This window comes from Chiloscyllium plagiosum, chromosome 12 (genome assembly GCF_004010195.1).
Source record: "Chiloscyllium plagiosum isolate BGI_BamShark_2017 chromosome 12, ASM401019v2, whole genome shotgun sequence".
Taxonomy (NCBI): Eukaryota; Metazoa; Chordata; class Chondrichthyes; order Orectolobiformes; family Hemiscylliidae; genus Chiloscyllium; species Chiloscyllium plagiosum.
Window position 1 is genome coordinate 21,861,947 of NC_057721.1, and position 27,559 is coordinate 21,889,505.

At 39.2% G+C, this 27,559-nt stretch overlaps 1 protein-coding gene across 3 annotated transcripts in view; it reads right to left on the bottom strand.

Moving 5' to 3' along the window:
• The window catches only part of scaf4a (SR-related CTD-associated factor 4a), an 87,510-nt gene continuing 59,951 nt past the window's right edge, over nt 1-27,559 (bottom strand). For 2 of the 3 annotated variants that reach the window (XM_043700717.1, XM_043700716.1), the window contains 7 exons: nt 27,057-27,170; nt 26,409-26,565; nt 24,394-24,509; nt 22,829-22,991; nt 19,847-19,945; nt 13,949-14,146; nt 1-1,856 (listed from right to left, as the gene is read on the bottom strand). In XM_043700717.1, the coding sequence (XP_043556652.1) occupies nt 1,006-1,856; nt 13,949-14,146; nt 19,847-19,945; nt 22,829-22,991; nt 24,394-24,509; nt 26,409-26,565; nt 27,057-27,170 (1,698 nt within the window). In that variant the 3' untranslated portion in view covers nt 1-1,005. The remainder of the gene's footprint in view (nt 1,857-13,948; nt 14,147-19,846; nt 19,946-22,828; nt 22,992-24,393; nt 24,510-26,408; nt 26,566-27,056; nt 27,171-27,559) is intronic. The other variant, XM_043700719.1, reaches the window with a different exon arrangement.

The following is a 27,559-nucleotide window of genomic DNA, read 5'->3' on the forward strand; positions in this document are numbered from 1 at the left end:
CTGAGATTAGGTGGAAATAACATGAAACTTTAAGTGAGCCAAAATGCTGTTTTGCGTAAACAAGTGGGTGAATAATTTCCATGATTTTTTTTATGGTTAAAGCAAGTTACACAGCCATATATTAAATCTAAACAACATTCATTAACCCAGCTATAATATTGATGTCTGCTAGAATAGTGAACATGTGATACTCTTTTTACAACTACATTAGCATCCAAAACAGAAGAAAACAGGATAACTGTTACTTTTAAGAAACAGTCTGTATTTAAGGGAAAAGAACAAATAAACTTTCAAGAAACATTCTAAAACAAAGTACTGTTCAGACCATTTGTTTCCTGATCTTGAGTGGGCAACTTTATAAGTTTTCTATACATCACCAGTGAAATACACTAATATTTTTATAATACACTTTGCAAAGCAATCTGTTTTGGGTTCTAGTTGGTTGTTGAAAAACAATTTCCAATTTTTTTTTTTAAAAGAATGCATACTGAGAGTCTAATTTAGACTTGCTTCCCATATAGAAAATATCAAACTTTAGGGTGTTTATCAGCCTTATTCTTCCATCCCATGACATTCTTTTCTCCACAAGTCCGAGGAAGAATATCACACGCTCTAAAGTTTGTTAAGAAAATAGAGTTTATTAAAAACAAATCCCTAAGCTCAACTTTTGGAGGAGCTTTCATCGCTTGTTATCTTTTTAAATTAAAAAAGAATAGAAAGCACTTCTACCTTATGTCAAAGTTTTAAAAACGTACAGCAAAAATTTGATTTTTTTTTTCCCTGGTTGTTGGGTGTTCAGCCTTCGGAGTAAATCATATGGTCATTCTGAATACTGGGGAAAGCAAACAATTTGCTTAAAACTTTAAAACTAGACAGGACTGTAGGATAGCAGAAGCAATACTTTATACATCATTTTTTTATACAACTCTAAAGCTTCACAGCACAATAATGTGGTGTATACATCAATTACTACCACATCATGTGTTTTATTACAATTAGTTCCTATCACTGAGCCTCATCAGCTGCACCTGAATTTTTTGTATCAGGTTGATTACTTGAGGTAGGCTCCAATCCTACCATTCCTGCAGCTTTCAAATTCATGTTTGGTGAATCAGATTCTCCTTTAGCAGATTCAGGACCTGGGATCACGTCGGACTGTTTCATTATTTCTTCCTGTGTATCGCCATTAGATCTGTGATGCTCTTCAATGCTTTCATCAGTTTCTTCAGGCTTTTCTTTTCCACGTTGATCCATATCTCTATCCCTGCGAGATTCTTTGTCTCGTGAATCACGATCCCTATGTCCACTTGATCGTCTATTCCTTTCTTCCGAGTCTCTGTGTCTCTCACGTTCAGAGCTTCTTCTCCCCCATTCCCTTCTATCACGTCCACCACTATGGCGATCATGATCTCTATCTTCATGACGATTTCCATAACGATCATTTTCATTTCGGTTTCCACCAAAAGGACGATTTCTGAAATCTGATCTGCCAAAGCGTTGATCCTGGTCGCGATCCCTTCCTGGAGGAAATCCATGTCGGTCATTCCTAAATTGCCTTCCATCTCTATCCTCAGCCACACCAGGGCGACCAAAAACATTTTGAGGTGGAAACGGACCACGCATGGCATGAGGTGGAGGAACTCCATATCCTCCTGGCCCTGGAGGTGGTGGGCCCCTATGTAATAAATGTGGTAGCAGAGGACGTGGTGGAGCAACAGGAAACCTTTGCAGATGAGGTGGTGGAACTCCAGGCGGCCGCTGTAGCGGTATTAAACCAGGCCGCGCACCCAAGAGACCAGGGCTTGGTGGCTGTACACTCATTAAGGGAGTGTGTGCTGCAGTTCCACTTTGACTTCCTGAAGAATAAACACAAAGATGTATGTTAAGCAAAATCATTAACTTACTTGTAGTGGAAAACAAAAGTAAAATTATTTGATGGGATATTAATACTCTAATACCAAACATTCAGTATTATATAGAGCTATTTTGCCATCCAAATGGAGTACTACATTCAGTAGAACACAAAAAAACTGAACAGTAATAATGGCTCATACATTATTACTGTGCAATTTGCAAGGTGAAAACATCTAAGTTTTCCACCTTGAGATACAAAATCCACACTACCTGTTTAAAAAATAATTACATCAATACATTTTCATTTAATCCCTACAATGTAGATACAGCCCAACAAGTCCATACTGACCCTCCGAAGAGTATCTCACCCAGACCCATTCCCCTACCATATTATTTTACATTTCTCCTGACTGATACACGTAACCTACACATCCCTGAATACTATGGGCAATTTACCATGGCCAATTCACCTGACCTGCACATCTTTGGACTGTGGGAGGAAACTGGAGTACCTGGAGGAAACCCATGCAGACACGGAGAATGTGCAAACACCATACAGATAGTCGCCCGAGGCTGGAATCGAATCTGAGATCTTGGTGCTGTTAGGCATCAATACTAACCACTGAGCCACCGTGCTGCCCAAAACATGGAAGAAATAAGGTGGCGATTGCCTTGTGATATTACCGCTAGATGTTATTCATCTATTATTAAATCCATTATTAATATACTATTATTGTTCTGGGGACCCCAGTTCAAGACCTGTCATGTCATGGAATTTGAATTCAATTCAATAAACATCTGGTATTAAGAATCTCCTGAAAACTATTGTCCATTGCCAGAAAACCCATCTCTCTCACTAATGTTCTTCAGGAAAGGAAATCTGTCATCCACACCTGGTCTGGGCTATATGTAACCAGAGACCCCATGGCAATGTGGTTGATCCTCAACTGACCTCTGAAATGGCCTAACAAGCCACCCAGTTATATCAATCGCTATGCAGTCTCAGAGAAATGAAACCAAATGGACCAGCTGGCATCAACTTAGGCACCAGAGAAGAGAATGGCAGAAGCAGCCATGTCAACTCTGCAGAGCATTCCTTACTAAAATCTGGGAGCTAGTGCCAAAATGAGAAGAGGCTCACAGACTAGTCATGCAACAGCTTGATAGTAATAGTCATGAAATCATACTTTGGAGATAATGTCCTAGGCACAACCATCACTTTCCCTGTATATGTTCTACCCCACTGGCAAGGCAGACCCCACCAGAGTTGGTGGCAGAGTGAAATACAGTCACGATGGAGTTACTCTTGGAGCCAAGTTGCCTTTAACATTGACTCTGGATCCCATGAAGTCTGATGACTGCAGATTAGAGATGGTTTTAGGTATGCCTGGTGCCGTTCCCGGCATGCCCTCCTGCTGGTTACCACATATTGCCCTCCCTCAGCTAATGAATCAGTACCCCTTCATTTTGAACAACAGTTGCAGGAACACAGAGGGTTGTGAGGGTGGAAATGTACTCCAGGTGCAGTATTTCAATGTCTACAACCAAGAATGGCTTGTTACCAGCCCTACTGATTGAGCTGGTGGGTCCGAAAGGACATAGCTGCTCAACTAGGTCTGCAGGTGTTTACGGAATCGACAAGAGAAAAAATGTATTTGATCTCATCCTCACAAATCTGCCAGCTGCAGATGCACCTGTTCATGAACGTACTAGTAAGAGTGACCAGCACAAAGTTCCACCTTCACAATAAATATAACCTGCATCATGTTGTGTGGCACTATCACTGCACTAAATGGGACAGACTTTGAACAGATCTAGCAACTCTAGACTGGGTATCTATCAGGCATTGTGGACCATCAACAGCAGCAGAATTTTACCCCAGCACAACCTGCAAACTCATGGCCAGTTAAATATCCCATTCAATCATTACCATCAAGCCAGGTGACCAACTCTGATTCAATGGACAATGCAGGAGGGCATGCCTGCAGCAGCACCAGGCATACCTAAAAGTGACATGTCAATTGGTGGACAATCTGCACACCAAACATTACAAGCAGCAAGTGATAGAGCTAAGATATCGCACAACCAAAAGATGAGATCTCAGTTCTGCAGTCCAGCTACATTTAATTGTGAATAGTGGTGGTCAACTGAACGCCTCACGGGAGGTGGTGGCTCCACAAATATCACCATCCTCAATGATAAGGCTAAAAGAAAAGGCTGAAGCATTTCAGGCAATCTTCAGCCAGAAGTGTAGAGTGGGATGGTCCATCTCGGTCTCCTCCAGTGGTCCCTAGCAATACAGATACCAGTCGTCAGCCAATTTGAATCACTCCTCGTGATATCAAGAAATGGTTGGAGGCACTGGATGAGACAAAGGCTATGGGCACTGACAACATTCTAGCAAAAGCACTGAAGACTTCTGCGCCAAAACATGCAGCTCCCGTAGCCAAGCTCTTCCAGCACAGCTATAACAATATCTAGCCAACAATGTGGAAAGTTTCCCAAGTATGTCCTGTACACAAAAAGCAGGACAATCACCACCTCATCAGTCTACTCTTAATCATCAGTAAAGTGATGGAAGGTCTCATCAACAGTGCTATCAAGCAGCACCTGCTCAGCAACACCCAGTTTGGGTTCAGTCAGGGCCACTCAGCTCATTACAGCTTTGCTTCAAACATGGACAGAACAGGCTGAATTCCAGAGGGGAGGTGAGAGTAACAGCCCTTGATATCAAGGCTGCATTCCACTTGACAATGCCATCAAGGAGCCTGAACAGAACTGGAATCAATAGTGACCAGGAAACAAACTCTCCGCTGGTTTGAGTCATACCTGGCACGTGGGGAAGACGTTTGTACTTGTTGGAGGCCATTTTCAGGACATGCTTGCAGGATTTCATCAGGGTAGTGTCCTAGGCCCAAACATCTTAAGGTGTTTCAATAATGACCTTCCATCCATCATAAGATCAAAAGTGGGGACGATTGCACAATGTTCAGCATCATTCACAATTCCTCAGATACTGAAGCAATCCATGTTCAACAATATCTAGACAATACCCAATTTGTGCTGACAAGTGGCAAGTAACATCTGTGCCACAGAAAAGTGAGACAACATCTCAACACTGCACCTTGACATTCAATGGTGTTATCACTGAATTCCCCACTATCAACCACCTTGGGGTTACCATTGACCAGAAAATCAAATGGACTTGCTGCATAAATACAGTGGCTGCAAGGGTAGGTCAGAGGCTAGGAATACTGCAGTGAGCAATTATCTCCTAACTCCTGAAAGCCTATTGACTATCTACAAGGCACAAGTCAGGAATGTAATGGAATACTCCCACTTGTCTGGGTGGGTGCAGCTCCAACAACATTTGCCAAACTTTACAGGACAAAATAGCCTGCTTGATTGGTTCCACATCCACAAACATCTACTCCCTCTACCATCGACGCTCAGTAATAGTAGTGTGTACTATCCATAAGATACACTGCAGATATTCAATGATCCTCGACAGTATCTTCCAAACCCATGATGACTTCCATCTAAAAGCAGATACTTGGGAACACCATCTCCACCAAAGTCCCCTCCAAGCCACTCAGCAACCTAACATGGAACTATATTGCTGTTCCTTCACTGTCGCCAAGTCAAAATCCTGGAATGCCCTAACAGCTCTATGGGTCAACCTACAGCACATGAACCGTAGTAGTTTAAAAAGGCAGTGCACCATCACCTTCTCAAAGGCAACTAGGGACAGGCATATATGCTAGCCAGCCAGTGATGCCCACATCCAAAGAATGAACAAAGAAAGCTTACAAAATTTGTTTGCTAATGTTGTTAGTCTGATACATCAGAAATATCTAGGAGACACAGAACAAAATACATTTACCACTGTCATTTTTTGAACATAACCATCCACGTTCTATTCAGGATAAGCTCTTCTGGAACACAAAACGGTAATGGAAAGACATGTTGATACAAGAAAGATACTAAACACAAGGCGGCCACAACTGTTTCCTGAGTTTAAAAAAAATAGCCTTGCATATGGAGACAGAATATAGGATGACTGAATTCAAAAGTGGGATAACAAACATTTTACTGCTTGACAATAAATTATTTGAGCTCAAATTTCTTTATAAATGATACTTTGGGATTATGATCGGCATGGACTGGTTGGACCAAAGAGTCTGTTTCCATGCTGTATGATTCTATGGCTCTACGACAATGCTGAAAGCAGTTTGGAGCACATTAGTACCAAAGCCCTCATCTTAAGGAATTTTTGCAGGACAACTTTATTCAGCTGCTGTTATTACAATAATAGAAAAGCCTGAAAGGAAACCATTCAGTCAATGACATTCATGTCAGTTCTTTGGAAAGAAATGCATCTCGGCCCACTCATCTTGCCTTTTCTCCACAGAATTGCAAATCTCACCCCAACAGCTAATTATGGAACACCTTATGCTATAACTGAATCTGGCTACACCACACTCAAAGGCTATTTTTTCCAGGACCTCACACTCAACACAAAATGTTTTTCTTCAACCAGTCTCTGGTTCACTTTCCAATAGTTTTACATTTGTATTGTGGTTCTTCACCCTTCCCTATGTACTCTAAGACTCATATTATATTTGCCCCTATACACACTGAAATCTGATGTAATAGCAACTGAATTAACTTTGTCACCATAATTATTGTCATTAAACTGAACAAATAGTTGGACTATAATTATTTGGTAGCAAAGATCTTGAATATTTCTAAAACAAAAGGACAAGGTCTTTCCTACAGTTCATTTGCCAACAAATTAGCACTCTGTTCTAATGCAGTGTAAATGTGATGTCCCCTTAAGTCTTTCTCACAAATTGACCTGACAAGTGCATGAGGAAAAGCTTCAACAAAAGTCAAGTATTGCCTTTGTACATACATCACTTTGATCGTACCATCACAGAACTTTACAAACTAGCCAGTAAATGTGTCAGGATGCATGCAGTAACAAACATAACTTTTATGCCACAGTTTCTTGAGATAATGGACTTGTTATTAGAGAAGACTAAACCTTGTATTTTGAAATTAATGTGCTTTTTAAAAAATCAGTCAGGGATAGTATACAGGAAGTTTACTTGTTCCTTGTCTGGAGAGTACCTTAGAAATTTGTAGGATTGGTTTTTCCTCCCAACCAAACTGGAATATTCCTGCAAAGACATGTCTTTAGCCATAGATCATCATAATTTCTAACAGAATGGGAGATGTTTCACTTTCCAGTTTCAAAACTGTTGCCTTCTTTGAACAACACTACCGAAAATTTAGATTATATATCAGAGAGATGAGTCACTGACTGGAAGTAAGCTGATCCATGACTCTTGCATACAACACTCGTGATAATACACAACGGATAAGCAACTACAATTTTTCAAATGTCCGTTTGGGAATCAGTCTAGGCAACAAATTTTAGATGAAAACTAAAAGAAGTTTCTTCTTCCATTTTACAGAAAGATGGTCATTCACCTGCAATATCTTTGACCAACAGATGGTACAATCTTTTACAATATATATTTTCCACAAAAATATCCACATCAATTAGATCTTCAATAGCATGACAAAAGATAACAACCTGAAAGCTGATTTTTGACAATGTGTTAAACTGAAATTCATGTTTTCCCTTCTGACCCAGTCATAACAAGCCCATAAACAAGCTATTAATTAACCTGAAAATGCCTACACTAAAATAAATACATATTTGAAAAATATAGCAGTGATCAGGCTCAGACTGGTTAGCCCTGCCATTCAAACCCCAATTACGATGTTCAGGTAGGTCAGGAGTTACACACTCAGAAAAGCGATACAGCTGACGTATTTCAATGTAAAAGAACAGCGTGTTTATCAAATGCAGACTTAGAGTCTCTCAGCAAGCAGACTCAAAAACAACAGTAGTTTGTTTTTTCCAATTTTCATCCATCATAATACTTTAAATATGAAACTTCAAACTGTGCAATATCTTGCTGCCAAACTCAATGACCACTTTGATTTTGTAAGTCTCAAATCCACTTTCTTGCCTTACATGCATCATCTTCAATTCCCTAAATGATGAGGGATCAATCTCTCAGTCTTGAATACACCTAATGACCCAGCCTCTTCAGCCCTTTGTGGTAAAGAATTCCACAGATTCACTACCCTCAGAGAAGAAATTCCTTATGTCTTAATCATGTGACCCCTAATTCTGAGATTGTACCCTCTGGTCCTAGACTCTTCCGCAAGAGATAATAACCTCTTAGCATTTACCCTGTCAAGTTCCCCAAGAATCTCGTGTGTTTCCTGTTGTTCTAAAGTCCAATGGAGTGTGAAAATACTTAAACCTTCCTCATATGACAGGCCCTCCATACCTGGAATTCATTTAGTGCAGCTTCTCTGGATTGCCCCCAATGCCAGCTAAACCAAGGGGCAAAAACTGTTCATAGTATACCAGCTGTGGTCTGACTGGTACCTTGCACAGTTTGAGCAACACATCCCTATTTTTATACTCAATTCCCTTGGAAATAAAGATCAATATTCCATTTGTCTTCCTTGTGACATGGGATAAGAATAGGAATAAACCTGCCAATTTCTCAGTGACCAGTGGGATACTGCAGGGATCAGTGCTTGGATCCCAGGTATTCACAATATACATAAGTGATTTAGAGGAGGGAACTAAAAGCAATATAGTGAAGTGAACAAGTGACAACGCTGGGTAGGAAATTGAGCAGTTAAGAAGATGCAGAGATGCTTCAGTTTGATTGAGACCAGTTCAGGAGAGACATGTTTTCTCTCTCTCTCTCTCTCACACACACACACACACATATAGAGCAAGTGAGAGAGATACACTTAAAGCGAGACACATACAAAGAGACAGAGAGAGAGACACACACACACACAGAGAGTGAGACACACACACAGCGTGAGAGAGACACACACACAGAGACAGAGAGAGACACACCGAGAGAGAGAGAGACTGACATACAGAGAGAGTCACACACACACAGAGACACCCAGAGGGAGAGACACACACCTAGAGGGAGAGACAGAGAGAGAAAGACACACACAGAGACAGATCAGGGGTCTGCCAGGATGGTAAATTTCCCATTGAAACAAATGGGTTTACACCACTGTTTCAGGTTTCTGCAATAGGTCTTCAAATGTACCTCCTGCAGATACGAGGGAATTACTGTATTAATTGAAGTTCAGAAGAACATGGGAGTGATTTTATAGAAACCTATAAAATTCTAATTTGTCTAGACAGGGTAAACACAGGAAAGAATATTCCAATGACCAGAACGTCCAGAACCAAGGACATTGTCTATGGAAATGGGATAGGACTTTTTTGGACTGTGAAGTGTCTTCATCCAGTGAGTGTGAGCTTATGGAATTCTCTTAAGTAGTTAAGGCCAAAACAATGAATGCCTTCGAAGAGTTAGATATAGTTTTTTGGGGCTAAATTGATCAAAGGACATTGGATGGAAGCTGCAATTATCAGTCATGATCATACTGAATGGCGAACAAGGCTTATGGCTTACTCCTGCTTTTATTCTGTTTTTATTTTACCCACTGTACTTTTTGTGAATATTGCACAAGGACTCCAAATCCCTCTATCCTAGCAATCTCTGGATCTACCACACACTTGTGAAGATCCAGGAATCCATTATAAGATAATTTCCTATGATCCCACAACAGCCTTCAGCTAAACAGTTTCTCCTCTCTCAGGCAATCTCTTTCTTACGAAAAGCAACAGAAGTATCTGGCACCTAGTAAACTTGGTCTTTAAACCAACTGTCAAGGAAACCGTAGCATAGTCTTCACTGAAATGCACCATTTTCATTGTGACTCCTCAGATACTAATGCAGTCCATGTTCAAATATAGTAGGACCTATCCATCATCCAAACTTGGGGTGATTAAGCAACAAATAAATCATGCCACACAAATGTCAGACAATGCCCATCTCTAACAAAAGAAGCTAACTATCGCCCCACGACACTCAGTTGCAGTATCATTGCTAAACCCCCATTAGTGAAATCCTGGGAATTACCACTGACAGAAACAGAAATGGACAGCCATATAAATACAATGGCTATCATGGCTCAGAAGCAAGGAATTATCTAGCAATTAACTCATCTTCTATCTCTCAAAATCTGTCTATCAAGGCACAAGTGTGAAGAAATATCCTGCACAAATCTGGACAGGCACAGCTCCAACAGCACTCAAAAAGCTCAAAGCATCCAGAACAAAGCAGTCCATTTGACTGGCTCCCCGTTTATCACTTTGAATATCCACTCACTCCACCATCAGAGCGACAGCAATTCTTAGCATCTATAAGATAGAATGACAGCACCTTCTAAATTTACAAATACAATCAGAAAGACAAGAGATGCCTGGGCACACCATCATTACAAGTTCTCCTCAATGCTACCCACATCAGAATAGCTCTGGTTTTCCTCCATTATTGCTGAGTTAACTCCTGCAGCTTCTTTCCCGAAAGCGGTGTGTGCCCTTAACCATCTTGAGATAGCAGTGGTTCTAGGAAGCAGATCACCACCACTTTTTCTCAAGGCAATATAAGCTGGCCTAGCCAGTGACATCCATGTCCATAAATTAATTTTAACAAGTGAAACTTTCTAGATTTCGTTTATTTTCAAGCATTCAGATAAAATGGGATTCTGTAATTTGGTGAATGATTTGCATAAAAGCAAAATACTGCAAATGGAGGAGATGTGAAACTCAGCAGTTCTGTCAGCATCTTTGGACACCAAAAAACAAATAAAAGCAAAGGACTATAGATGCTAAACATGTGGAACAAAAATGAAGCTCTCAGATTTTCTCTATTCACAGATGATGCCAGACTTGCTGAACATTCCCAATACTTTCAGTTTTAACAACTGAATCATTTGGGCTTGCATCATAACCTACTTTTACCTCTGAATGATGAAGGCATATAAATGCTCACAAAATAAGGAAATAAATTGAAAGTCTACTACGACCTGTCAAGGAGATTAACAAAGATAGTTAGCTCGCCAGGTATCTCTGCTTGAATATAACTGGAATCAAAAATGACTGTCTATTTAAGTACTAAGTCGGTGAATGCATGTCCTTATAAATACAATGTCCTTATTTTTGCTCAATGGAATGAACTTGCGTTGTTATTTCCGCTAAAAGGATCATCTCATGAAAGGTAATCCATTGCAGAAGCTTGAAATGACTAAGAACTACAGTAAACTGAAGATTCAAGATCTCAATCCCACAAAAATAGCTTACGCAACAATATCAGCCATATAAACTGGAGCAAAGGTATTCATAAAAACCATCAGATTACAAAGAGAAACCTCCAAAATAATGAAACCCTACTCTGTTGAACCAACAGACAAAAATTCTCGCAAAACTTCAAGTTGATGAACTGATACTACCAACTTGAATTTATCAAGTCCATTTTGCATGCAAAATCAAAGCACAAAGGATTGGTGGTAATACACTTTCACTGATTAAAAATTATCATGCAGGAAACACAGCAAGAACAAATAAGTCATTTTCAGACTAGAAGGCATTGACTAATGGGGTACTGCAGATATCAATGCTTCAGCCCCAACTATTCACAATATATATTAGCAAGTTAGATCAGGGAATGGAGTATTAAGTTGCCATGTTTGCTGAGGATACAAAATTAGGTGGAATTAAGAGTCATAAAGAGAACCAAGTAGTTCCAGGGTAATTTAATGAAGTTGAATGAGTAGGCAAATATATGGCAGATGCACTATAACATAAGAGGAATGTGAAGTGGTTCAATAGCAAAAAACACAATTGGGCAGAGTTTTATTTGAATAATGATAGATTACCAAAGACTGACATACAAAGGGGCATTGGGTATCCTCGTAGAATATCCATTGAGAGTATCATATGCAGGTTTGGTCTCCTTATCCAAGAAAGGACATATTTGCATCATAGGGTGTTCAAAAGACTGATTCTTGGATTTGCCAGTTTGCCATCTGAGGAAAGACTGGGCCAATTGCACCTGTATTTATTGAGGTTTCAAAGAACGAGAAGGTACCTCATTAAAATGTATAAACTTCTGAGAGGGCTGAACAAACTGTACACAGGGATAATGTGCTCCCTGGCTCAGGAATCCAGAATAATTGATCATGGTTTCAGGATACCAGGTAGGCCATTTTGAACTGAAGCAAGGAGACATTTCTTCACTCAGAGGGTGGTGAACCTGTGAAATTCTCGACACACGTTGTGGAGGCAAAGTCACTGAATACATTCAAGACAGGAATGGATTTCTAGAAACTAAAGGTGTCAAGGGGTATTGGGAGATCACAGGAGTATGGCATTGGATCAGACACAAGCATATCAAATAGCAGAATGGATGTGATAAGCCAAATAGCTTTCCTCTTATTTTGCTTGATTCAATTATCTAAATCTAAACTATTCTAAAAAATTATTTACAAGCCTATTTCCTTTACAAAGTGAACAACATCGAAAGTGTGCAGCTGGAAAAGTACAGCAGGTCATGCAGCATCCGAGGAGCAGGACAATCAATGTTTCAGACATAAACCCTTCATCATGACTTATGCCCAAAACATCAATTCTCCTGCTCCTTGGACGCTGCCTGATCTGCTGTGGTTTTCCAGCACCACACTCTCGACTCTGATCTCCAGCATCTACAGTCCTCACTTTCCAATAAGTAAGCAACATATGCTCATCACTAGAAGCTGGACAAAATGCACAGCCATTGATCCCAATGGGAAGTATGATACACACAATGATGATTTTGTGGGGTCCTGTTGGAATGTCTCAAAGAAAGGTTGGAGTTGTGCCTGTGACTAAATACTGTAGTGTACTTTTTGGAGTCCAGGGGAACATGAGCCCATGCCAAGAGGGTGATTAACTAGAATTAGAGCAATCCATCACTGAACTGCACTTGGGTGGGTTGCCAGATCGGCGTAAGAACTGTAATTACTTATGACATTCGATGACATTGTGTCATTAATCATAGAATCCCTACAGTGAAGAGGCCAACCGGCCCATCGAGCCTGTGACCCTCTGAAGAGTATCCCACCCAGACCCACCCTATTCCCATAACCTCGCAGCCACCATAACTAACCCACCTAGCCTGCACATCCCTGGACACTATAATGCAACTTAGTACATTCAAATCTACCTCCCATGCACATCCTTTGGATTGCAGGTGGAAACTACGAAAACCCATGCAGTCATGGGGAGAATGTGAAAACTCCACAGTCACCCACAGGTCCTTGGCACTGTGAGACAATAATGTTAACTAATCTCTGGGGAAATCGCATGTAATGTATTTTGTTTGCAGGTGATGTGTCCAATGAGGTGTTCAATCACAGTGTTTACCCATGCTTAATTCTAAATGCTAGAAATAAGTTGCCGGTGTACAGGAGATTGTATCACTCATTAAACTATGAAATCTTGTGTCTTTAATGTCTCAATCAGTCCCCTTGACCTTAGCTTTATTTTTAAAATAAAGATCACTGATCTTTAGCTAAATTGTAACAAAGTTGCTGGTCTGGTATCATAACTTATCTGTCCTTCTTAAGCATCTTCAATGTGATAGGCAAGTATATAACCAGACTGGACAACCACATTTTTGAGAGTTCAGTACACCTAAGTTCATTACAATTCGTTAAAAATATGCAATTTTTTTCCAATGTCAATCTCCGAAGAGTACTTCAAAAAATAATCTTACGATTTAATTTGGAATTTTGCATAACTATCATTGTCAAGTGCAGGAATCTATCAAACTGACATATGTTTCTCAAAAAAATCATTACAAAACAATTATTGGACACACTAAATGAATAGGAAAATCTATCAGATGATAAGTAGTGTGCATGTACTTCTAAATAATTATATGAATGCAACATAAATGAAACTTGTCACTTTGAATATTCAGAATAATAATTAATCTGTTGCTTAATTTTAAGTCTTTTAAAGCAAACACAAGATCAGATCCATATGTTTCAAATCTAATCATACAACCTTAAATACGACCTGCTTATAAATATTCCCCTTATTCTCCACCTACCCTTTCTAAAATTCCAAGATGGAAGGGCTTACCAATGACAGGCATAGCTTGTGTTGTAGAGAATGGTACGTTGGTACCTCCCAGCCCAGGGTTATGTCCCTGTACAGGTCCAAAATATTTAGTACCATCTGTAACGTCCTCACTGTTTCTCAGCGTAGACACTAAGGTAGGGGTCGGGTTCCTCAGTGAGGAATTCTTTGCACTATCTTCCTGGGAACCCAGTGGTGTTGCTGGATAAAATTACATCTTATTAGTATGCATTTATAAGATAAAAATCAAATTATTTAAGAAATTTTACAAATTATACTTCATATTAAATATTTTATGGCTAGACTGGCTAGAATAATCTTAGAAACATTGATCACCATTTTATGAAACAATGATTATGCAATGGCTCCAACCTTAAGCATTTAGGTAACAGCAACACAATTCTACTTCATCACCAGATTAATTTCAACGAAATCATGTAAAATGTGAACTGACATCCTGCAACCACAGTCGCACTTTACCATTCAAATTCTGAAAGATGAGAAAACACCCTTAAACTTTTAATAAAACCCATAAAACATGCCCAGAATTTTCTATCAGATAACTTTCAAACTTAAGTCCCTAATTCAGTGCATTGTAATTTATCCCCCTCCTCCCCCTCCGTTATGACCCAACAGAGACTTGAAAAACATTGTGTTCCCTCTATGAAAAATGTAAGAGTTGAGTAGGGAGGCTGGGAGGGCAGGGACTGGTTACAGCAAGAACACAGCTGTTATAACTTGGTCAAGAGCTCCATGGTACAATTACTGCCTCCAAACTCAACGTCTGTTTGTGACTCCACTTGGGATTCCCATCTCCCACTGTGATAAGCCCTGTCTGAATACTGCATGTTTACATAAACTGCTGTCTCATTCCCCAACAATAAATATATATATTATATATATATATATATATATATATATATATAAAAACATAAGATAGCAACCTGGATTTTCGGAATGTGGCATATTTCTGGTGTGGTGGGACTTCCACCCAATCTGGAGTTGGCTCTTTTACCCCAACATATATTCTGGTCCCAAGATCATTTACAACTATGGTTTCCAACCTCCACAAAGTGACTGAGCTAATCTCAAGTTGAATCTAACAGCAACAGACTTGGATGCATGGCTTTCATGCCCAGTGAAAAAGTGTTTGAATTATTCCATGTAGATATGGTACAGATGCCTTTCAAGGCGAAAACAGATGGTCACCATAAAATGGTAAGTACTTTAGTGCATCACTTCTAATGTTTGTGAGGATTTCGTGCAACAGAGTATATATTTACCTGAAACTGGAAAATGAACCTAAAATTACATCCACTCAACTATTTTTGCTGGCAGAGCCAAAGTGCTATGGAAACAATGACTACAAGCGGCAGTGGTGCTGCCTTAATTTTCAAACACTTGTCATTAGCTACAGTTCTGACACACCGTCTCCCTGTAACTAATGGTACTCAGTGTCAACAGTGAACCTGCTCCTCAAAGATTGCTGCAGAACATCATGACATCTGTGTGAAAGTTGACTATACCTTAGAAAAAAAGCCAAGTTTTCCAACAAACCATTTGTACATTCACAAATGTAATCTAGGCATAGATTGTGGCTGTAGAACCTCAACTGCTACCTTCTCGAGAAATCTGACCAACTTCACTGAATTTGATGTGATAACAGCGCAGTTTAATCAAGCGAATACAGTGGATGTATATATGGATTTTCAGAAGGCATTTGAGAAATTCCACATAGGAAGCTCATCAAAGAGAGAGAAGGGTAACGAATTAAGAAAAAAATTGGCAATATGGATTCAAAATTAGCTGTGAAAGAGAGCCAAGAGTTATAATGGATGAATAATTTTCAGACTTAGGATGAGTTACAATGGTCTCCTCCAAATGTCATAGAGATCTACAGCATGGAAAAAGGCCCTTTGGTCTATGTCCAAGCCAGTCAAAAACAACAATTTAACTATTCTAATCCCATTTTCTAGCACTTGATTCAAAAGCCATGTATGCCTTGGTATCAACAAGATGCATCTGAAATACTTAAATGTTTTGAGGGTTTCTGCCTCTACTACTCTCATGGGCAGTGAGTTCCTGATTCCCACCACCCCCGGGTGAAAAAGGTTTTCCTGACATCTCCCCTTACCTTAAATCTATGCCACTGGTCCAGCCATCAAGGGAAAATGCTTTCATGTCTACCTTATCCATGCCACTCAATTTTATACACCTCAATCACCTCTGCTTGACCAAAAACCACCTCAGTTCCAATCTCTCTTCATAAACTCACCAGCACAGCCAACACCCCAGTAAATCTCCTCTGTGCTTTTTTGAATGCTAGCATTCCTATAATGTGGATTCCAGAACTGTATACACTTGCTGTGGCCTAAACAACATTTTAATGCAGTTCCAGCATCTCTTGCCTCCTCTTGAAGCTGTGTGTATTAACGGATAAAGGCAGGTATACCACATGCCTTCTTAACCACTTTATCCACCTGACCTGATACCATAACGGGGCAGTATATTTTCCAGGGTTCTGCTGTTCATCACATACTCCCTTGCCTTGTTTGTTCTGCCCAGTGCAAAGTTTCAATTTATCTAGATTCAATTCCAATTGCCACTGATAGCCCGCCTAACCTGCCCATTCACATCTTCTTGTAAGCTACATCTATCTTCCTCACTATTTATCACGCCACCACTTTTTGTATCATCTGTGAACTTATGGATCAACTCTTCTACATTCGAGTCCAATCATTTATATAAACCAGAATCAGCAAGAGCCCAATATTGACCCCTGTGGGACTCCACTGGACACATACTTTCAGTTGGAAAAACATCCCACAACCATCACCCTCTGTTTTTTGCCACTCAGCCAACTGTGCATCTAATTTGCCAAATTTCCTTGGATTCCATGGGCTCTTACCAACCTCTCCCCCCCACCCAATGCAGGAATCTATCAAAAACCTTGCTGGAAGTTCAAGAAGGCCAATCAAAAGCATTGCCCTCATTCCCCAAGAGAAAGAAAAAAACGACTTGGATTGTTTATTCTTTTCGACTTGTTATAAATGACATAGATCCAGGTGTAGGGAGCAGCAAATGTTTGCAGTACATCTATGTACTGCAAAGTAGTACATTATGGTAAACAGAATTTTAGGCATCAGACAGAATAATGAAATTGACAGACATTTGGAAACTCGGGTTATCACACCAAGAAAATGCAAAGGCACCAAAGGGGAGGCTCACTAGATATCCAGGAATGAAAAGTTCAGTCATGAAGAGTAATTGAATAAGTGAAGTCTATTCTCCTCGGAACATAGGAGATTTAAAGGTAACTTAGAGGTTTCCAAAATGTTGAGAAGTTTCAAGTAGAATGATGAGAAGATAATCCCTCCAACAAAATGTTAAACAATCGAAGGTCAGTCAAAATTCACCAGCAAGAGATCGCGAGGAAATAAGAAAAATATTTTTCAGAGTTTTTGGGATATGAGAATGCTCTAATTGAAAATGTTGTGAAGTCGATTCCATAAATAATTCTAAAAGGCAATTGCACATGGACTTAAAGGTGAGAAACATTAGGGTTATGAGAGAGATGGGACAAATTACAACCAATTGCTGAAAAAGGGAGCATAGGTACATTTTGGATCAAACTGCCATCCTTTTAGCTGCATAATCTATATTTTCTACATTCCTCCATTGTTGCGTCCAAATTTTAAGATACAGACATTACTGCCATTAGGGGTCTACCTAATGCTCTTGTGGGGACTTTGGACACAAGCACTTTCCTTGAACAATGAATTCCTAAGGCAGAAAAGGTGAAGATTCTTTTAACACTTTGGCCTTTACATATGGCATAGCAACACAATGGTGATTTTAAAAAGGCTTTAAAATAGCCTGTCGCTGTAGTTCCTTTCAATTTGTTTACAATCAGCTTTTTGAAAAATAATCAAGTGACTAACCAGTCATCAAAAGCCTAGTTTTTGTAATTCAACTACATACTGCCAATTCAGCAGAACGCAGACTGAAGGAAACTGCAGAATTAATGACAATTATTATTCAAAATCTGCAACTTTGCACTGTACTCATGCATTCCTAACCTTGTACTCGTGTATTCCTATAATTGAGTATGTGATATTAAAATGTAATTCTAATTCAAATATTATTTAAATAATGTGATCACAGGGTATAATTGCTCAGGCAAAGCAGGTGCAGAGTGTACATTGTTGCTTTTTACATTAGTTTTACACACCAAGCTCAAGCCTAGGAATATAATAACACCATGAACCTAACTACAAAATCTGTTTCAAATGGCATATACATCACCCATAGCAGCAGCATGCACGTGTTAAGTGACTATACGGTCATAAGATCAAGTACATTACCTTCTGAATTTATTCAGAGACCTCTCATTCTATAGCACCAGTCTAGTCTATTAGTATATTGTTTTCTTACGCTGATTAAGCTCAAGAGATCTTTTTTCATATATATTTTAAAACTTCTTTAAAGGGATTTTAAAATTCCCAAATTACAACTTCTATTAAAATTTTGAAATATGCTCTAAAATCTAAAGCATCCTCAACTTTGAGGATATAGTTAAAATGGCCACAGTCTTCACTGGTTTAACTAATTCCCTTACACTGCTTACTAGGTCTCCACATAGTCAAACTGATTAAAAAAGGAAGTCAACCAAGTCCCAGACCAACTTGCCATTGTGGATTGTCCTGGCTGGATCCTCTGCAAATTTCCTCTTATCAGAGCACACTACGCACTCCTTTTATCTTAACGAAAGCATGCAATACACATAGGCTCTGTTTTAAAATAGTGTATTCAATATTTGGGTGATGGAAGTTCACCTCTATATACGGAGAAAAGGAATTGTGTGGTTTACTTTACCAAATTCCTTTCATAACTGTATGCCTGATTGAACCTTTAATAGCAGCTGAAAATGTTTCATTTCATTCGCATTTTTAAGTCCAGGCAAATTTTAACTAGCAGAATAATACCAAAAATATTGACTGACGATTTTTACAGCACTTAGTATGTTTCTTGAAAAGTGCCATGATGTTTAAAAAGACAAAGAAGAAAACTATCGAAAAGAAACATTCCTTACATAACAGCAGCCTGCCAACACTTCTGAATCATAGAATCCCTACAGTGCACATAGAGGCCACCTGGCCCACCTGTTTCACCAAACAGCATCCAACCCAAACCCAATCCATAACCCCATAATTCACCTAATCTGCACATCACTGGGCACTATGGGACAATTTAGTAAAGCCAATTGATTTTATCTGCACATCTTTGGACTATGGGAGGAAATCAGAGCACCGGGAGGAAATCAGAGCACCAGGAGGAAACCTATGCAGACACCGGGAGAATGTACAAACTTCATACAGCCAGTCACCCAAGACTGGAATCAAACGCGGTTCCCTGGATTTGTGAAGCAGCAGTGCTAACCACTGTGCTAAGTGCCATACAGTGCTTTTCTGATTTAAGAAAATTCCTCCTGATGCCGACTATGTGCTTTTTTTTTCTCATGTTGTGCAGTCTGCTGGTTGCTGACATGAGATATGCTTATCTAAGAACTACGTTATGCCTCAAAAATCTCTTCAAAAAGCTAACCTTGCGATATTTTTCCCCCAAAAGAAAACCTTCCAAATGGAAAGCAAATTAACTTAAACATTTACATGGCATTAAACACTGCAGATGCTCAAGATCTGAAATAAAAATAGAAAATGCTGGAAGCACTCAGCAAATTCAAGACAGAAACAAATATTGTTTCAGGTTGACAATGGCAGTATATGTAAATCTAGAATTATTTATTATTTACATTCACATTTAGTTATTTACTGAACAACAGATATTTCAATCTGCTTGAAGCCACAAAGTTATGAAATTAAATTCAAGAAAGCAACTAACCAGGAAGATGGGAAGACTCGCATGTTGGAATGTTCGTTCCTGAACTCCCAATGGGCATTGCAGAACTCAGTGGAGGAATAGGCCCTGGTGGAAGATAACCTGAAATAATAGAACATTTACAGGATCAAAATAGGTTCTTTGCATAATAATCCAGAAATGGATTACTTAATGATGATTGTCAAGTCCAAAAAGTGTTCACTTTTTCTAACCTAGTTTATATTTCTAAGGATGAATGTACATTACAATGTATTGGCAACACTGCCACAAATAATTGAAAGACGCATTTTAAAGTTTAATTAGTTTTATTAAGCATATTTTACATGTACTTTTATAACTTCGAAGCAAAGTAGTTAATAAGCTAAATTAAAGGTATTTTCTCCACAAGCTAAACAATGAGCAATGAGTAAACTTGTCTAGGTAAATAAAAAACCTTTACCATTGTGTTAGAAAGTACTGATTTCCATTTATGAATGGAGGGAGATAAAAGGGGGACAAAGTTTTGGCGAACATACAAAAGAATAGAATGGCAGATTAAATGGCTCTCTCTCAGTGTAGCATTCTCTGATTTCTACAAGGGTCTCGATTTTATGAAATAGAAAGCTGTGAAGAATTCTGTACAAACATAAATCTGAAATACTGAAAGATGGTTAAATGCTATTTTGTTCAAGTTAAGCAAAATATTGACATGTTAACTAGCATGATGTATTCTTTGTACTTGGATAATTTTGTAATGATGATCTGTTTGAATTAAGAAAGCCCGCCAAATAGCTGTACTTCAAAAAAATTAAATGTGAAGGTAATGGTATTGAGTAGTGATGTTGATCCACCAATCCAATGGTCAAGAACTCAAATCAGAAAATGGAATGTTGCATTACATTTTGGATGTTGGTTTTATTATTCATGCTCCTTTGGGGCCTCGAACAAGGTGTGTGTGTGTCTGTGTGCGTGTGTGTGTGTGTGTGTCTGTGTGCGTGCATGCGTCTGGATTTGACACCTCTTGCGGTGGCAAGGGAAGATGCTGGGAGTGGAGGGTAGGTTGGTGGGGAGCATGGACCTAACAAGGGAGTCACGGATGGAATGGTCTCTGCGAACGTAGATAGGAGTGGGGAGGGAAATATATCTCCAGACTCCCTTGGTCCTCCCCTTCCACCCCACTAATCTCCTGATTCAGTGCACTATCCTCTGCCATTTCTGCCACCTACAATCAGACCCCACCACCAGAGATATACTTCCCTCCCCAATGCTACCACCATTCCGCAGAGACCATTCCTTTCGTGACTTTGTTGTAGGTCTATGTTCCCATTTATCTCTCTACCCACTTTCACCACCCCCTCTACCACACCCTTCATAAAGGGCTTATGCCCGAAACACTGACTCTCCTGTTCCTCGGATGCTGCCTGACCTGCAGTGGTTTCCAGCGCCACACCTTTCGACAACAATCAGAACTAGTTAGATTAGATTACTTACAGTGTGGAAACAGGCCCTTCGGCCCAACAAGTCCACACCGATCTGCCAAAGCGCACCCACCCAGACCCATTCCCCTACATTTACCCCTGCACCTAACACTACGGGCAATTTAGCATGGCCAATTCACTTAACCTGCACATTTTTGGACTGTGGGAGGAAACCGGAGCACCCGGAGGAAACCCACGCAGACAGGGGGAGAATGTGCAAACTCCACACAGTCAGTCGCCTGAGGCAGTTCCATGGTTAACAACTTCCATAGTTAACAACATGGAAGAAAACAAGTTAATAATTAAATAGTTGATTGCTCCAAGTTAGTATTAGAAACAAAGATGGAACCAAGATGTAATAAAAATTCCTCGCATTTATATAACATTTGGTTTATTTTCTCAGACAGGTTATATTTTGAAAGACAGATCAGTGAGAACATTCATTCATATTGGTAGAAAAAGGACAATTTTTTTTAAGAAATGGTGAGAAACTATTAAATATTGATGCACTGAGGGGGCTTTGAGTGCCCTTATACACTAGTTTCTTTCCAGGAACAGCAAACAGTGGAAAAGCAAATGGTAGGTTAACTTGTTCCGATGTGCAGAAGTTTGGCGAGACATCTGAAAACCACAAATAGCTTTGTCAGCATACCCAAGAGTGGATGTACAACATCAACAGGGTACATGATGAAGGCTCACTAGCCTAAATTCTGAGACGGAGAGAACTTGAGATGAATTAGCTCCTACTGTTGTTAGGAGGAGCGGGATCTCACAAATATACAAAATTCTGAGGGCTTGATAGAGTACAAGTTGAGAGACCATTTCCTTGAACCGCAGAGACTACAATTAGGCAGAATAGTTTCTGAATAAAGGGACAGGCATACCAGCCTAAACCAAGGATAAACTTCTGTATTCAAACTGAGAATATGACAACATTCGCTACCTCAAGAATTCTCGATCTTTGTATTTACTGAGTCAAGCCTAAGATCAATAATTTTTTTTGCATGCAAAAGAAGTCAAAGCAAATGAGAAGAAGGTGAGAACAAGATTTCAAGATCCAAAAGTAGACATAATCCTAAGTAAAAAGTCACACAACACCAGGTTATAGTCCAACAGGTTTATTTGAAATCACAAACTTTTGGAGCGCTGCTCCTTTTTTCAATGAAGCAATGCTCCGAAAGTTTGCGAGTTCAAATAAACCTATTGGACGATAACCTGGTGTCGTGAGAGTTCTAACTTTGCCCACCCCAGTCCAACATTGGCATCTCCACATCATAACCCCAATGGATGGTGAAGCTATTTTAAGTGACCAAGTAACCACTTAGCCCACTTCCATTGCTACTTTTTCTGTTTATTCTACATATAGCAAAATATTGCACAGTAAGCATTCCAAAAAAATCAGTAATGTATTAGTTGCAGATATATTTTCCTAAAGCTATTGCTTTGTCTTGTCAAATGGAAATATTTTCTGGAATTGCAATTGCTAACACATTATGACACAAATGAAAAGTCCTGTGAAGTAACATACCAGGCGGTGGCTGTACTGGATTGAAACCAGGTCGCATAAAGGGAGGTGGTGGTGGTGGAGGTGGAGGTGGTGGCACTCCAGGATTGAAAGTAGGTGGTGGAATTGTTGAAAAGTTTGGTGGATGGAGCCTACTAACAGCTGGAATTGGCTGAACTCCAGGAATCTGCAAGAACAAATTTTATAGTAATCATCTTTTCATTGAATATTTGGTTGCAAAATACACTGAAGGCAGTGATCTAAAAGATGAATATCTATATCGTCAATCTTTCTGACTGTCTTCAAACAAAACTTTAAGTAAATGCTAACCTTCTTCAACTTGTCTGTTGTTCACATAAGAATGAGTATAATTCAATTGTATTTCAAATTTAAAAAAGGCCTTTTACTAACAGATAACTTATATTCAAGTGAATTAGTTTAATTGATTTTACATGTATTTACTGAGCCAGTATTACTGTGGTACAAATAATGAGAGATAATCCGACATTTTCTAAAACTGGGTACACGATAGCAAATACAATGCAATCTGGTTAAATATCGAATAATTCGAAACAAAGAATGAAAGAACTATGGGTAAAAGGATGAACTGTTGGTACTGAGCAAAGTTAAAATTCATAATAAATAACTGCGATTTTTTTTAATATAGAAAACATCAAGGTACTTTCTACAGAGGATTGGAAAGTTGGGACAGAATATATGTTTTAAAGAATAAATTCAGATTATTAAAACATGGAATTCTGGAAAGGAAATAAGAAATGCTCAGTGTTCCAGAGTGCACAGAACTGCCAGGAATTAAAAAGGCAAATAGAGGGTGAGGTGCACAAAATGCAGGCCGTGTTGGTGCATATCATATTGAACTTCACCAAACAATTTTTCTAGGGGTATTTTTGATTTTTCCAGGGCACTAAAACAAACTAGTGTGAAGCACTGTTGTAAGATGATACTCTGAACACAACATACTGAATGTGAATTCTGAAGAGTTGCACTGGACCTGTAATATTAACTCTAGTGAGTTTTGAAAAGATTTGTAGCTCAGGTTGAGATCCTGGATGTAAGTTTTGTCTCTGAGCTAGAAGGTTCATTTTCAGACATATTAACTCTGTTTTTCCTTCTCAACAGATACTGCCAGACCTACTGAGTTTCTATAGCATTTGTTGTTTGTTCCAGATTTCCAGAATCTGCAGTATTTTGCTCTTATTACAATGAACTGAATCAGTATCTCACCCTGATGACCAGTGCTTCATGAAAGGACATGGAGTGCTTCTCTTCAGCAAACATATTTTGAAGTGATATACAGCAACCAGTCAAATGTGTCATAAACAATTCAACAACTGGTACTATTCTTGAGGAAAAGCCTGCACTAAATCAGGTCCTATACCAGTTATATTATCTGACATAGATATATAAAGATGCAAGAGGAGACTTACTTCAGTCATAACTTGGTACATTGCAATTATGGTAACGTAATATACTACGCATTCTGCTCATACAAAGTCGATTCTTCACTCTGATAACATTGTGGATCATTTAATTTATTTGATAAATATAATTCACTTTTTTATTCTTACCTGTGCAGGCATTGGCAAAGACGTTTGAGGCATTTCTTCTGGTTGTGTCACAGCAGTGTTACCATTTTCAGCTGTATCAACAACTGTTGGTGATGCCTTTGTAATAGTCTTCCATTCTAATTCATAAAGAATACAACAAGTTAAACAGCAGAAACTGGCCACATGGCTGTTCAGGTTTGCTCTGCTACTCAGGTTCATAGCTGATCTTCTAGCTCAACTTCACCGTACTATACCAAAAAAATGTATCAATGTCTTTAAAATGCTCACTGAGCGATTACTATATTCCCAAGATTCACAAACATTTGAGTGAATTTCTTAACTTCAGTTTGAATGATCAGCACATTTCAGAGTCTGTGACCTCTTGCTCTAGATTCCCTTGTCAGCAGGAACATTCTCACCTTCCACAGTGCCAAGCCAATAAGAAATTTTAAATTTCAATGCAAATGCCTTCGTGGGAGCATGCCTAGGAAGCCCAGTTATTACCCTCAAGAAAGTATGGCGAGCTGCGAGCCACTGCAGACTCTAGTGTAGATATATTTACATGGTCTAAGGGAGGGAACTCCATTCCTGATGATGGGCTTTTGCCTGAAACGTCTATTGTCCTGCTCCTCAAATGCTGCCTCATCTGCTGTGCTTTTCCAGCACCTCACTCTCGGTTCTAATCTCCAGCATCTGCAGAATTTACTTTCACCTATTTCCAAGATTTACACCGTAGAAGGGAATTTGCTGGCGGTGTCTCCATGCACCTGCTGCCCTTGTGCTTCTGGGTAGTAGGTCATGGTTTAGAAGGTACTGCTAAAGGAGCCTTGACAAGTTACTTCAGTGAATAGTATCCACCACCATGTACCAGTGACAGAGAGTGAATGCTTAAGGTGGCAACTTGGATGTTTATCAACCAAGTTACTTTGTCTTAGATGACAATGGGCAGCATGCATTCAGTCAAATGGAGAGTATTCTAACAGACTTCTGCCTTGCAGATGGTGTACTGGCTTTGGGGAGCACTAATGGACTTCAACAGGATGAATACTATGGCCATACTTATTTACAGCATATATTACTGGCCAGGATGAAGGAAGCAAATGCCAAGTTTGTAGACAACACAAAAATAGGTGAGAAGGCAAGTGGTGAGGATGACCCAGTGCAAAGGGATACAAACGGAGTTGGGAAGACAACTGAATTTTGGCCTTTATTTCAAAGGCAATGAAATATAAAATTACATAAGTCTTGTTAAAACTACACAAAACAAGAGTGAGACAGCATAAAGAATACTGTGAACAGTTTTGGTCCCCTTACCTAAGGAGAGATAGCATCATAAAGCTATACAGCATGGAAACAGATCCTCTGGTCCAACTCGCCCATGCTGACCAGATATCCTAAATTAATCTAGTCCCATTTGCCAACATTTGGCCCATCTCTCTCTAAACTCCTCCTATTCATAAAACCATCCAGATGCCTTTTAAATGTTGTAATTGTCCCAGCCTCCAGCACTTCCTCTGGTAGCTCATTCCAGACATTTACACGCAGAGGGTGGTACAAGTTCTGTAGGTTGAGCCTGTACAGTTTGGAATTCAGAAGACCACACTGAAACACATAACATGCTTAGTGGGACTGACAGGGTCAATGGGGAGAGGTTGTGTCCCCTTGAGAAAGATTTAGGGTCTGAGACCAACATCTCAGCACAAGGGGTAACCCAGTTGGACAGAGCAAAAGGTATTTCTTCTGAAGATAGTAAATCTGTGAAATTCTTTATCTCAGAGGATTGTTTATGCTGGATCATTAAGATAGACGATCTTTTTTTAATTAGTAATGAATCAAGAGTCAGAGGAAAAGGCAGCAAAGTAGTTGAGAGTTATCAGATCAGCCATGATCTCACTGAATGGTGGAGCTGATTCAATCGGCTGAATGGTTTAGTTCATACATCTTTTGGTCTACCACCACAGATTTAAAAAAAAACACCATATACGTCAAGAAATTTAAGGAACAGACCAAAATATGTTTGTGGTGCCGATGCTTACCTGGACAAAGTGTTTCATTGTCTAGCATTCCTCCCTCACACAAACGGTCCAATTCTTCTGGTTTAACTTTGTCCCAAGGAATGTAAGTTACTCCAAGCTCCACATCCCAAAACTGTTTGTATTCAGTTTTCATTCCCTTGTTTAAGGCCCAGGCAATCTGAAAAACAAATAACCTTACTTGATACGCATAAAGCTAGCCCAAAAGCAGTTTCTTGATTTGTCACATTAGACAAGTTATAGCATCCAATTTCTCTCTCACAAAGTAACCCTGACTAGTGTGCTAATATTTCTTCTGCACAAACATTTGAAAGACTATTTCAGGCACAAGCAATAATACAAACAAAACAAGATGGCATTGGGTTTCTCAGTAATTCTCCAAAATGGATATACATTCCCAGAGCGCAGTATTAAATTCTATAATTCAATAAACAAGTGTAATTACAAGTAGCATATCTGTGTTAAAAAAAAGGAAATTTATTTCAATTTTTATTCTAAATGTTGTAACCCAACAGTAAATTTGTTTATAGGAGGAGCACAACATAAAAATAGGTCATTAAGTTTGGTGAATGGAAAGTCAGCTGTATAGTCTGGTGCATAGAGAAGGAAAATATCAATTTTCTAAAACTCAGCACCCCTTACAGGACATACCTTTATATACTTTTGATTGACCTTAAATGTCCCTCTGCTAAGCTTCTGTAAGGCTCTGTATGCATCTTGTCGATGCACCATCACAATGTAAGCACATCCTCTTGGAGGAATCATCTACAATGGAACACAAAATAGACCACAGAATCACAAATTAAGAACCAGACTAAGTAACACAAAATCAAATTAAATATACACGTTCTGATGACAGGTCAAACATTCATTGCTCTTTTCTCCCCTATATGCGCTGCCTGACCTATTACATATTTCCAGCATTTTCTCCTTTTGTAACAATTTCCATGTATGTTGTGCTCCAAGGTGACGGGAAGTCATACTGGGATGGGCTCTTCATCTGGCAGAGTAGCCCTGGACTTGAGAGCACCTGCTGCATTTGGAGTGCCATAAAACGAAGACATGATGTTTGGAATGAAATTAGCTCAGAATAAACATATAAGCTAATTATCAACATTTTGAAACTTTAAAATGCCCTTAAATGCTCATTGATT